General features: G+C 39.2%; 1 protein-coding gene across 2 annotated transcripts in view; it reads left to right on the top strand.

Annotated features, from left to right (window-relative positions):
• ITGA1 (integrin subunit alpha 1) overlaps positions 1–12354 on the top strand; it is a 194379-nt gene that overhangs the window by 94087 nt on the left and 87938 nt on the right. For both annotated transcript variants that reach the window (XM_020996822.2, XM_020996814.2), the window contains exons 7-8: positions 4346–4494; positions 8121–8271. In XM_020996822.2, coding sequence (XP_020852481.1) covers positions 4346–4494; positions 8121–8271 — 300 coding nt within the window. The remainder of the gene's footprint in view (positions 1–4345; positions 4495–8120; positions 8272–12354) is intronic.

Below are 12354 nucleotides of genomic sequence, written 5' to 3'. Positions count from 1 at the left end.
TTGTATATATTGTTTGCACCATGATCCATCAAAAATGTAGCATGATGTTAAACCAAGGCTAAGCTGAAAGAGAGAAATTAATTAACTTTTAGGAAAATTATTTATCTCCATTTTTACCATACATTTTTACAACCTTTTCCTTCAGGCATTTTGAGTACTGAGCCTGATTCATTATTTCAAGGCCTGAACCAAAGACGATGACTGGTCCATGCAACCTTACCTGTCTTCAGGCAATTTTTCTTCAGTAAGGATAAGGCAATGCACTAGGCCTTCCTAGTGTCCTAGTTTACAGGCTAGTATAATGACTTGAACACAGTAAGCTCTATATGGAAGGGAACTGGTCCTCATTGTGGAGCATGTTTGTTAAGAACCTGCTGAAAGCTTAGGGTTTGGTAATAGCATGTTACGATGCAGTTGAATGGCAACCCAGCACTCACATGTGACAATTCTGCCATAATCACTGCAAGGTAATAATTCGACCAACTCCTTCCAACTGACTACTTAGCCCAGGATTCCCATCAGCGAATTCAAACTTGGCACTCTCCTAAGGTTCCTTAACTACATTTTGTAGCAGTTGGTAACTGTGTGGTAGTAGATGAATTTAAATTCTGGGCAAAATTTCAGAATTATTTTCCCATTCCTTTTGTTAATTTAAGTGAAGCTGATCTTCAACAGAGACAGTCCACTTCTTTCACGAGTGCAGTATTTTCCCTCCTCAATCTCCAGAAATAGCCTAATTTCTCTGTGTAGACGACAGCCTGATTTTTTTGTTATTTTTGTTTCTTTTTTGGTGATCTGACCCTTTCCCTAGACTGAAAATTAATCTTTGGTCCTCTCTTCTTGGAGAAGAACCAAAGCAGGCCTTTTCCCTATCTGTGCCAAAGGCAACAGCAAGTATACTAACTATTCAGTCTTGGAGACTATAGACTAGTCACCAGGGAATTGATTTTCTATTTCCCACTCTTCTTATTTTCTCACACTCCTTTATTTCTGTTTGTTTTTTTTTTCAGTTTTAATTCTCTGTCTCTGCTGTCATTATCTTTTTCTGTTTTGTTATGTTCAGTGTTCCTATTTCTCCAATTATGGAATTTTAGGTTGTTGTTCAGTCACTTTCAGTTTACTCTAACCCTTTGTGACCTCATTTGGGGTTTTCTTGGCAAACATACTGGAATGGTTTGCCATTTCCTTCTCCAATGGGTCCAGTGGATCCATTTTGTCAGGAAATCAGAGGTTAAGTGACTTGCCCAGAGTCACACATCTAGGAAGTATTCAAGGCTGGATTTGAACTCAGGTTTTCCTGACTCCAGGCCTAGTGTTTTATCCACTGAGCTACCAGCTACCTCTAATTATGGAACGAGGGGACTATAAAACAACAATGACATAATCCACCCTGTCTCTTACTGGCCCTCCAAGGAAAGGCAGAACATACAGAAAAGTGTGAAATACGTGATTCTTGAGCTTAAAGAACGTACAGGAAAAGGAGGATATACTTGTATATCTGTCTCTATACACATGAAAACAAGTACAGAATATTAGCAACTACAACATAACAGTAAAAATGGCGGGATTTGGTTGTAGGTTTAATTCCTAAACATACTTACTCATCCATCCATCAATTCATTCATTGAATTAAGAAAGAAAGCCAGGCTAAATATTAATAAGAACCCATCGGGGGGGGGAGAGACAAATTCTGAAGGAAAAGAACAGTCTGGATCAGTATGGGAATGTCTCCTGGAGGAATTGAGATTTGAGACGAACCTTGAAGGGTGAATGTGATTTGACAGAAGGGTATTCTAGGTGAGCAAAGTATATAATTTGGGGGTAATGTTAAGAGATTTCCCTGATAAGACCAGAGCTGGGGAATGGTGGAAAATATAGTGGAAATAGGTTGGATGGAGCCAGATGTTGAGGATCTTGAAAGTCTGATACAGAAACTTGGACTTTGTCATGTAATCAGTGAAGAACTATTGAAGAGAAGTGACATGATGAACTCAGTATTGTAGAAATATTAATTTTGTAGTAGTATATAGGATGGATGGGAAGGGAGAGGGCAGGTATTAACTGTAATTTGGAGAGGACCTATTGGATATGGAAGTATTTTTTGAAACCTCAATGGGTTTGAGGGTGATGTCTTCAATAGGAAACATGTTGAACAAAAGCAATAGATAAGCAGTATATTATACTGGGAGCTGCATGCTTATAGGTAAGAATCTTTAGAATCATATAATTGAGTAGTGCTGACTAATTGTCTGGAGAACCATTTTTTCCAAAGAAATTGGACCTTAAATCCACAGTACAGGGATATGGGTTTGTAAATATGCTAAAAGACACAAAGAATACAAGAGAGAGAAAATATTAGATGACTTCTCAAGAGCAGCAAGAGGAAAAAGTGACTTTAGAGACTCTCAGCGTGGCTATTTCCAGGCCAAAAATCAGATTCTTCTGTTAATGATGACCAGTGGGCACATATGAAAAAGTCATATGCTAACTAGGGAGCAGGTCACGAAAAGGTCATGAGAGGAGGGAAGATTGGGGTCTGGATATTTGTGGGAAGTGCCTGATAGAATATGACATTCTGATTGTAACCAAAGTTAAACTGAGCTTAGAGCACATGTTAACCCATTCTTTCAATGGTTCACATATCTAGTAGTGATTATTGCTTATACCAAATGACTGTATCATAAAGGATGTGTTACTCTTGCTTGTAAGGTCATGACTACCGAGGAAGGATGTAATAGTCAGGATGATTAGTTAAGGAGATCCCAGGCAAAGGGATAGATAGCCTTCTGATGGCACAACATTATATCTTGATATATATCTACATCTATATCTATATTATACACACACACACACACACACACACACACACACACACTTGAGATTTGGTTTTTGGTATTTGATAGCAGTAACACCAGCAAGGACCTTAAATTAGATGATGGCTTCAAAGGTGGGAGACTTCAGATATGGACTTGGATGATTTGTGGGTTCATTTTGCTAAATTGCTTTCCCCACCTCCCTTTTCTTTTTCATTATTTGTTTCTAGGCATTGTTTAAAGCGGGGGGAGGCATTATTCAGAAATAAAGGTGATTTCAAAATAGGTTTCAATAAAAGTACTTAAGGTAGATATTATCACTTTGCTGTGAGAAAAGCACAAGAAAATTCCACCCAGGGACATATAAAATAGAGAAATTGTAAAGCAGGACTGAAAGCCAAGTTTGCAGGTAAGCTGAGCGAGCAGTTGCTTATCTGATATATTTTGAAAGGACTAGAGCAGTGCCTCTGTCCCCAGATATCTCTTCCATCCAGATGTCTTTGTGACTGAAAGACCTCCATTCATTCCGTTGGGAAATACAATGCTGTGGCCAGGAATTCCACTTTAAGATGTGTAGTGCTCCTTAAGGGCATCTAGGTGGCAAGTGGACAGAGCGCTAGGCTGAAATCCAAAAGACTCATCTTCCTGAGTGGCTTCAGACACTTACTACCTGTGTAGCCCTGGGAAAGTCACTTAACCCTGTTTACCTCAGTTCTTCATCTGTAAAATGAATTGGAGAAGGAAATGGCAAACCTCTCTAATATCTTTGCCAAGAAAACTCCCAAAATTGGACCATGAAGAGTCAGACACAAATGAAATGTGCCAAACAACAACAAAAGTGCTCCTTAAAGTTGTCAAGGAACATCACAGATACAATTACATATGTGGATGATGGAGTAAGGCATGAGGAAGGAACAGCTGGAAAAAGAGGAAAGAAGGCAAGTCATGTCGCAACTGCAAATCAGCTAAACTGATTACTTTTTAGCTGATAAAGCAGGGTGGAGAAAACGTTTAAGAAACCTGAAACCTGGAATTTAGAGAGAGAGAGGATGCTTTGAGCAGGGGAAAAGACACAAAAAAAGGATCAAGTATGAATGTAATAAGCTTTGAAAATATGACCCAGCTAGAGCTGCTGGGTTATGTCTTCAGGCTACTGATATGTACTGCATAGTCACCCATTGCATCCTAGGCCATTGCTAGTCATCTTGACTTTTGTCCTGCCATGGACTTCAATGTCTCTAGAAAAGAGAATAAGGCTAATGAATTTGCACAAATCTGCCTCACTTAAATCCAATTCACAAGCAAGTCAAGACATCACCCTTGTGATATCATTGGTCCTCTTTGAAAACAAAGGACAAATGACAGCAACAACTGACAAACATTGATAATAATAGGAAAACCAACAGATTTTCAAAAATCTATCTGCAAAATTGCTAAGTCTTATATTGATGCTATTTGCTCAGATTAAGGAAAATTGAAATCAACATTCCCATTGTATGGATTATGTATCTAATAGTGGCTTGCTTTCTTAGGTTGGAATTGTACAGTATAGTGAAAATGTGACCCATGAATTTAATCTCAATAAGTATACAACAACTGAAGAAGTGCTCAATGCAGCTAACCAGATAGAGCAGAGGCAAGGGCGCCAAACAATGACGGCTCTGGGAATAGATACAGCAAGGTATGTACATCGAAAATGCTTCCCCAGATTAGAAGTCTCTCCAAGGTGTATAATTTAGGGACTGTTCCCTTTTGTTTTTCAGTTCATAGTTAACTGGTTATAATGTTACCTCAACTGGTTGAACCATTTTAAAGGATCTGAAGTTATTAATTAATATGATCATAAGATGATGGATTTGGAGGTGGAAGGGATGTTACTGACCATCCAGTCTTACATCTCTCTCTCCTTTTATAGATGAGGAAACTGAGGGAAAGAACACTGGCCTGATAACCAGGAGATGAAAAGGGACTAATTTTTAATTATTCTGAATTTTTCCAATGTTTAAAATTATTTAACATTAAAGAAGCTTTATTGATAGATGCTTCTATGGGATCAATTAAATATCATCTTATTCTAAATTGTTCTCTTATCAAGATTTTTAAATATGTTGCTTTAAATGCAAAACATGCAAGGGCAAAAGTTATTCAATAGACAAAAATTTTCTTTTATCCACTCATTTTTTCCCTTTTCTCCAAAGATATCATTTTAAAGAAACAGAATATTTCATAGAATTTTAGAGTTGGAATCTCTGTTTCCATGTATCACACAGGGCCTAAAGAGGGATTCTTTGAGTGGATATAGGCCTTAAGGCTCTGAATAAATAGTTTCCTTTCCTTTTTTTTTAAACTCTTCACTGTTCTGTTCTATTTCTTTCCCTCAGGGATAGCTCTACACATAACTCTGATGTATGTGCTCTGTGTTTTGTATTCCCTACCTCATGTTTTCTGTGCCTAAAATGAGATAATATCTGAAAAGTGCATGCACTTAATAAATGTTTGTTGCTTTCTCTTCACCCACCCACACCTTTCTCCCACCCTTCACCAGGTGCCACCATGGGACAGAAGCAATGAAATGGGAAAGGAATAAAGTATTTATTAAGCACCTACTATGTGCCAGGCACGTGCTAAGTGCTATACAAATATCCCATTGTATTTTCTCAACAATCCTGGGAAGTAGATGTTATTATTGTCCCCATTTTACAAATGAGGAAATTGAGGCAGACAAAGATGACTAGGCCCCACGTCATACAGCTAAGGAATTTCTAAGGCCAAATTTGAACTCAGATCTTCCAGACTCTAGGCCCAGTACTCTATCCACTGTGCTTCTTAGCTCCTGGATCCCTGAAGGTGAAATTTCAGGAACAGTGACATCTTGGTGGAGATGATATTCTGGGAAAAGTTTCCCTAAAACTCCAGAAAGCACCATATATACTGTCTATAAGTACAAGTTAAACCTGATTTCAGTGCTGCTAGATTTAATATAAGGAAATATGGCAGGCAAACTTTTCTGATACTATCCCTTTGCTCTTGTTAATTCAGTTCTAGCCCATTCTGACAATGAGATAGAAAGCACTATTTTTTTTTCTAGTAACCAGGCAGCTAGGTAGGATGGTATAGTGGGTAGAGGGCTGACCTAGGAGGCAAGCCTAGGTTTGGTTCCTGGCTCTGACGCATGCTTGCTGTATGGCCTTGGATAAGCTTACTTCTCAGTGTCTGAGGGAACCCTATCAAGGAAGGATATGATTTTAAGGAACTGAGATTAACAATAACTGACATCATAGAGTACTTTAGAGTTTGAGGAGCCCTTTATGTGTATCATTTCATTTGCACATCACAAATACTTTATGAAGTAGATACACCTACTATTATCTCATTAGCTCCAATTTATTAATGGGAGAAGATTAGTGATTTTAACCCATGTTCACATAGCTAGTGTAAGAAGTGAGAGTTGAACCCACACTTTTCCTGACTCTTAATCCAACACTCCATTCACTATAACAATAATAACTAACATTTATATAGTGTTTACTCTGTTTACACTGTGTTAAGCATTTACAATTATTATCTTATTTCATCCTTACAACAACCCTAGAAGGCAGGTAGTAATATTATCCTCATTTTCAGATGAGGAACTAAGGCAAGCAAAGCTTGAGTGATTTGTCTGGGTTCACAAAAGCTTGTAAGTGTCTGAGATCAGATTTGAACTCTAGTCTTCCTAACTCTAGGACTAGTTCTCTATCCAATGTACCACCTAACTGCCTCCCTTTCCCCCTTCAATATTAATACACTGGCATGTTTTAAGTGGTCTGCACTCTGGAGTGAGACAGGAACCAGACTAAAATATAATCTGGAAACGTCTAACAAATTAAATTAAAAAATACAGCACAACATAAATAATGTTAATTTGTGGCTTACTAAATCGATATATACCCTGGCACATCTCTATTTCAATCTGACACCAAATTTCTCAGGTTCAAGAGAGTTAAATAGTACAGGATGTCAATTTCTAGGCCTTTTAAGAAGCATCTTGCTTTTTCTTTAAGAATTCTTGACTTTTAAATATATGGAGAATAGATATCATAGAAATGTACCTTTGATGGAAGTGGCAATAGGTTGTAGTCATCTTAGGTGCTTTCTCAGAGAGGAGAGGGATATAGAACAGTAACATCATTGTCCCCCAAGATATAAATGCTTCATATTTCCAGTTAAGGTCATAGATGTTCCAGTTTGAAAATATATGTGTATACATATGGGTACAGTTGTATATTGAGTCTTCAGAGAGAAGAACAAGAGAAAGAAGTGAAACAGGAATGGACACACCCATGCAAATAGACCCCCCACATACACACAAACACACATTGCAGGTGTTCAATAAATCTTTGCTAAATTCAGTTGAAATTCCTTTCTCATCCTGTGCATATTTCTGCCCTGATTTCTCTTTCTTGTTGTCTCTTGACCCATCCCCCTCCAACAATCTGTGTCCTAGATCACACTAAGCATTCTTTACAACAGTCATTACCCCAAAGTCTATCTCATTTTATCTTGCCATCTAAAGCCACTTTTAAAAATTATAAACTAAATACTCTCAGAAAATATTAGTAAACAATTATTAAACTAAACTTGGAGTACATCTAAAATGAAAACTATTTGTTTTCCTTTTTTAATGTCTGATTTATTTCCCCCCTTATCCAATGCTGACATTTAAGAGCTGGCTGGAAGGAGAGGCTGGAGGCTGTCTGGGGCTTAACAAATTCTATCCTCCTTTGTCTCTCCTCTTCATCTCAGCTCTGCAGTAAAGGTCAAATTGGTGAGACTGTTCTGTGAACATCAGAATAGGGGGTGAAGGAAGGTGAGAAACAAAGCAGATGCTTCTGCCAAAAGGAGAGAGGAAGAAGCCTGCTGATATGGAAAAAAAAAATACATTCCCAAGGGAAGGGGGAAGGCTGTTTACAAAGCAAGGAGTGGGTGTGGAGAATTATTCTCCTCTAAGTCTTATGGTGAGCTTGGGACCCACCTAGCCTTTGATATCTCCAGGAGTACAATGTCTCCTCTGGCTTTGGTATGTGAGAATATGTGGTGATTAAGCAAAATGGCAACCTTTCTACCATCTGCGATAAATTAGAAAATGCTACAAATAGTGGTCATCATGCTACCCAGTGTGACCGGTGGGTGCTGCTGTTGCTCTTGGCTCCAAGGCTAGGAGCTACCTAGAGCAATGTTTTGCTTTCACACATTGCCTTGAAGCTTTTGCATAATCTTAGGGATGGTGTCTTATTTGCCTCTTTTTTATATGTAAATATGTTTCAGAAAAGAGGCCTTCACTAAAGCCAGGGGTGCTCGAAGTGGGGTTAAGAAAGTCATGGTGATTGTGACTGATGGAGAATCCCACGACAACCATCGGCTGAATAAAGTCATCCAGGACTGTGAAGATGAAGACATCCAGAGATTTGCCATAGCTGTAAGTGAAATGTTAGTTCATAAGAAATAGATTTAGAGCTAGAAGGGAACTCAGAGGTCATCCGTTTTCTCCCTCATCTGAACTCAGCTCTTTTGACTCCAGGCCTTGCATGCTTTCCTCTACCAGAGGTTCCCAAAGTGGATGATAGCACCCCCTGGGGGTGCTGGAATGATCCAGGGGGGGTGGTAGTAGCTTCAGATGCAATTGGGGGGGCATTGGATAAAATAAGGGGGTGGTGGAAGCATAAGGAAAGAAGAAAAGAGAACAAAATTTTGAAAAACTATTTGTACATGTTACATCTGTTGTGTAGCAGAGTTAAAGTCATAGTGATTACATTATTTTCCAATTAAATACTCAAAATGCAAGTTATAGCCAATCAGTGGTCAAGTCCACTGACAGGTCTTAACAAGCAAGTGTTGGCAGGGTGTATCACACATTGTCAGGGAGTCTAGCATGCATCAGCAGGATGTACATGTAATGACTTATTTACAGTACAGTATTATATGGTTACATGACTTATTTACAATACAGTATTATATGGTTACATGACTATTGCATCATCAAAATTTCAATATAGTAAAAAAACCCACAAATTTACAATAAATTATTAAATTTAAGATGTCATTTTTAAAAAAATTGTATTTTTTGAAATGACACAAATTTCAAGAAAAAAATTAAAAGATTATAGAAAGTAAATTTCCAGGGGGGCATTGAGTAAATTTTTTAAAGGGGCAGTAGGCCAAATAAATTTGGAAACGTCTACTCTGTACCATAGCGTCTATCTTCCATATAGTGCCCAGGGGTGGTCTTTCCACCCCAACTTGCAGGACAGGTCTTTCAGACAGCATTTATATCAGGTTCAAGATTTACTTTGAGACTGCATTGCTACACTATAGCTCACAAGTCCCTACTGATATATTTACCTTGAATAGTCAGCCAGAAGACATAATTAGCTCAAAGTAAAGGAATTTACTGAAATGGCATAATGAGAAAAGCCGCTGCAAAATATTTCACAAACCTGAGCAGGATTCCATTAATGAGACAGGAGTATGTGTCAAGTATATTCATGATCATTTGATGAGGGCAAGACACAACTGGAAGAAAGAAAAGCCTGCAGAGCCCTGCTTAGCAAATAGGATAGAAGCTGGCAGACAGAAATATCCAGTAATCCTTAATTGTCAATAATGAGATTCCCTCCACTATTCTCAGCATTGCGTACAGCTATACCAACAATTTTGATGGTGGGGCAATTGGTGGACAATGTATCTGTTTTGCAATCACTCATGGTCAGGGGAGATGCCAGCATACTGGTTCCTTCTCTTCTCTCTCCCCATCCCAAGACCCCTGGGAAACATGAGGACCACTTCTAGAAACATTTCCCATGGGGAAGAGGCTCAGAGTAGAGTGGGGCACTCAGCCCATATAAATTTTTGTGCTCTTAAATTTGGGCCAAAGTGCCAGTTACCCCATCCTATTTGAAATTTTGGCAGCACTGTGAGGCTGGATAAGGTAATGAGCCCAATTCTTTGGAGCTGTTTAGGCATGGGCAGCTAGATGGCACAGTAGATAGAACTCCTGGCCTGGAGTCAAGAAGGCCTGAGTTCAAATGTGGCCTCAGAGACTTACTAGCTGTGTGGCCCTGGACAAGTCACTTAACCCTGTTTGCCTCAATTTCTTCATCTGTAAAATGAGCTGGAGATGGAAATGGCAAACCACTCCAGTCTCTTTGCCAGGAAAACCACAAATGGGGTCACGAAGAATTGGACTTGACTGAAAAACAAAGGCAACAATAAAAGCCTTCATTTTTGGGAGGGTAAGGGTGAACTCCACCTCAGTCTTCAGGGTGTCTTGGTTACCATATATTTCCTGGGTCAGACAGCATTGAATCAGAGCAGAGTAAAGAAGAGAGAAAACTTGAGGATCCTTATCTATCATTCAAAGAACTTTCCCTTTCCCTCAACTGTACAAGCCGAATTTAATTTCTCAAAATTACCAAGATAACCATCCTTTGACAAGCATGAGGTAGGCTGGAGGAAAAAAAATAGAAATTGTTCAGTCAGTGTTTATAAAGCACCAGACATTGTGCTAAGCACTGGGGATACAAAGAAATGAAAGAAAAAAAAAACCACAAACAGTCCTGGCTCTCAAGACAACATGCAAATAACTACATACGACAAAAAAGATGTATGCTGGGTAAAATGGGATCAGTCTAAAGGCACTAAGATTAGGGACTGAGAACAGCTTCTGGAGAAAGGTTGTTCAAAGCAGAGGGAAGTTTTTAGATCCAAAGGGAGTTCCCCGCCTGGTCTAAGGGTCACAGGCTATATATTACACAATGTACTCTGTGCTCCTCTCGAGAGCAACCATGTAAATACACAGCAGTATGCTTATTGTTATTAACAATAATATTTAAACACACATTGGCTCAAAGCAAGCTGCCTGTGCAAAAACAAAAGACATCTGTCTGCCTACAGACCTCATTATAGAGATTCTATCAGCAACCAACAGCTCCTAGGAGTATGCTGGCCAAATTTTCCTGATGCTATTCCACAGAGGGGGCATTCCAAGCTCTGGAGGGAAAGGGGTGACGGATGGAAATTCTGCTGCTCAGAATATAAATTGAATTTGAAGCAAGCTACAGGCCTCTGTCCTCGGGCAGCTCACTGCACCTGACTGCCCTCAAAGTTTGGACATTCTCCTGGGCTCTTCCATTAGGAGGGCAGCTCCCTGCCTTAGCCTACCCCAGTGCTCTGGCTATACAGTCTACTCTGGGCCTGTGTTTTGAACAAGAGGAGGAAGAGGTGGGGCTAGATGCAGACAATGCATGGTTGCCACACACTGCCTTGAAGAGTTGGATAGATGGAGAAAGGGAGGTTTAAAACTAAGCTTAAGGCAGTGCCTATCATCACTCGTAATTCCAAAAGACCCAAGGGATGATCCAACCCTGGCTACAAAGATAATGTCTCAAATCCTTCCTGAGTTATCTCATCCAGTCTCTCCCTCCCCCACCCCCTCAATCCATCCTACACACTGCCTCTGGGTTAATGTTCATCAAATACCACTTTAATTTTGCCTTCACTCATTCATTCAAGAAATATTTAAAGCATGACCACTATGGCAAGTTTCTATATTGGGCACTATCATCAGGTATTGGGGGTTATCTTAAGTGAGGGGAGGAGATGAAGAAGTTGTGAAATAAATGAGACATGTCTTCCCTCAAGAAATCTACAATCACAGAGTTTGGAGCTTAGAAAGGACCTTCCAGAAAAGGAATCATGCCGCTCTCTCAGTAACTCTATGACTGCTATAGCAGGGGTGATGCTGCCAGCTTAAGGAGATTTCAGAGAGGCAAAGAAGATCTCGGGGAATTATTGCCTCCCTCCTCCCCCATATACTCTCTATGTTATAGTCTAAATTCCTTAACCTGACTTTCTAGACCCTCAACAATCTGTTCCAACCCACTTTCTAAACCTTATTCCCCAACACGAAACCTCTTCTATAGTCAGGCTAGACACGACACTGCCTTCAAAATAAAGACTTTGCTCATTCTTGCCCACACACCTTGCTTAGATCAGGTTTCCTATCCCTGACATTTCCTCCCTTCTTTTTCTCTCCACTTACTTCTAAACCTTTTTTATTTTTCAAGGCCTGGTTCTTACCCTTCATCTTTTCAAAAGCCTCTGACCTCACAGTCAATGATCTCTCTGTCCTCTGAACTGCTATGGCATTTCATTGTCACTTAATCACATACAACCATGTTAAATTCTTCCTGGGTATGCTTTGTTTATGCTATTGTGTCATGAGATCTTTGAGGGCAGAGACCATAATATAAACTTCCTGGACATCCTCTCAGTGCCCAGATACTCTCAATAAAAATTTCTGAACAAGTGAATTGTAGAGAGCTTGGTGTTCTTAATAATTTATTTTTGTCGATTCATATCTCCTTGTTGTCTTGGATTTTATGAATAGTAAATTCAAATTAATACATAGGTTTAAAAAGAACTGAACCCTTTATGGAGAAAAAAATCCATTTGTGGGGTTATGGACTAAAAATGTCAGAACTGAGGTTATATTAACAAGCTC

The sequence above is a fragment of the Phascolarctos cinereus genome, unplaced genomic scaffold (genome assembly GCF_003287225.1).
Source record: "Phascolarctos cinereus isolate Bilbo 61053 unplaced genomic scaffold, phaCin_HiC Scaffold_4;HRSCAF=312, whole genome shotgun sequence".
NCBI lineage: Eukaryota > Metazoa > Chordata > Mammalia > Diprotodontia > Phascolarctidae > Phascolarctos > Phascolarctos cinereus.
The sequence above is the reverse complement of the archived record's forward strand: the minus strand, read 5'-3'. Positions and strand labels throughout refer to the sequence as shown.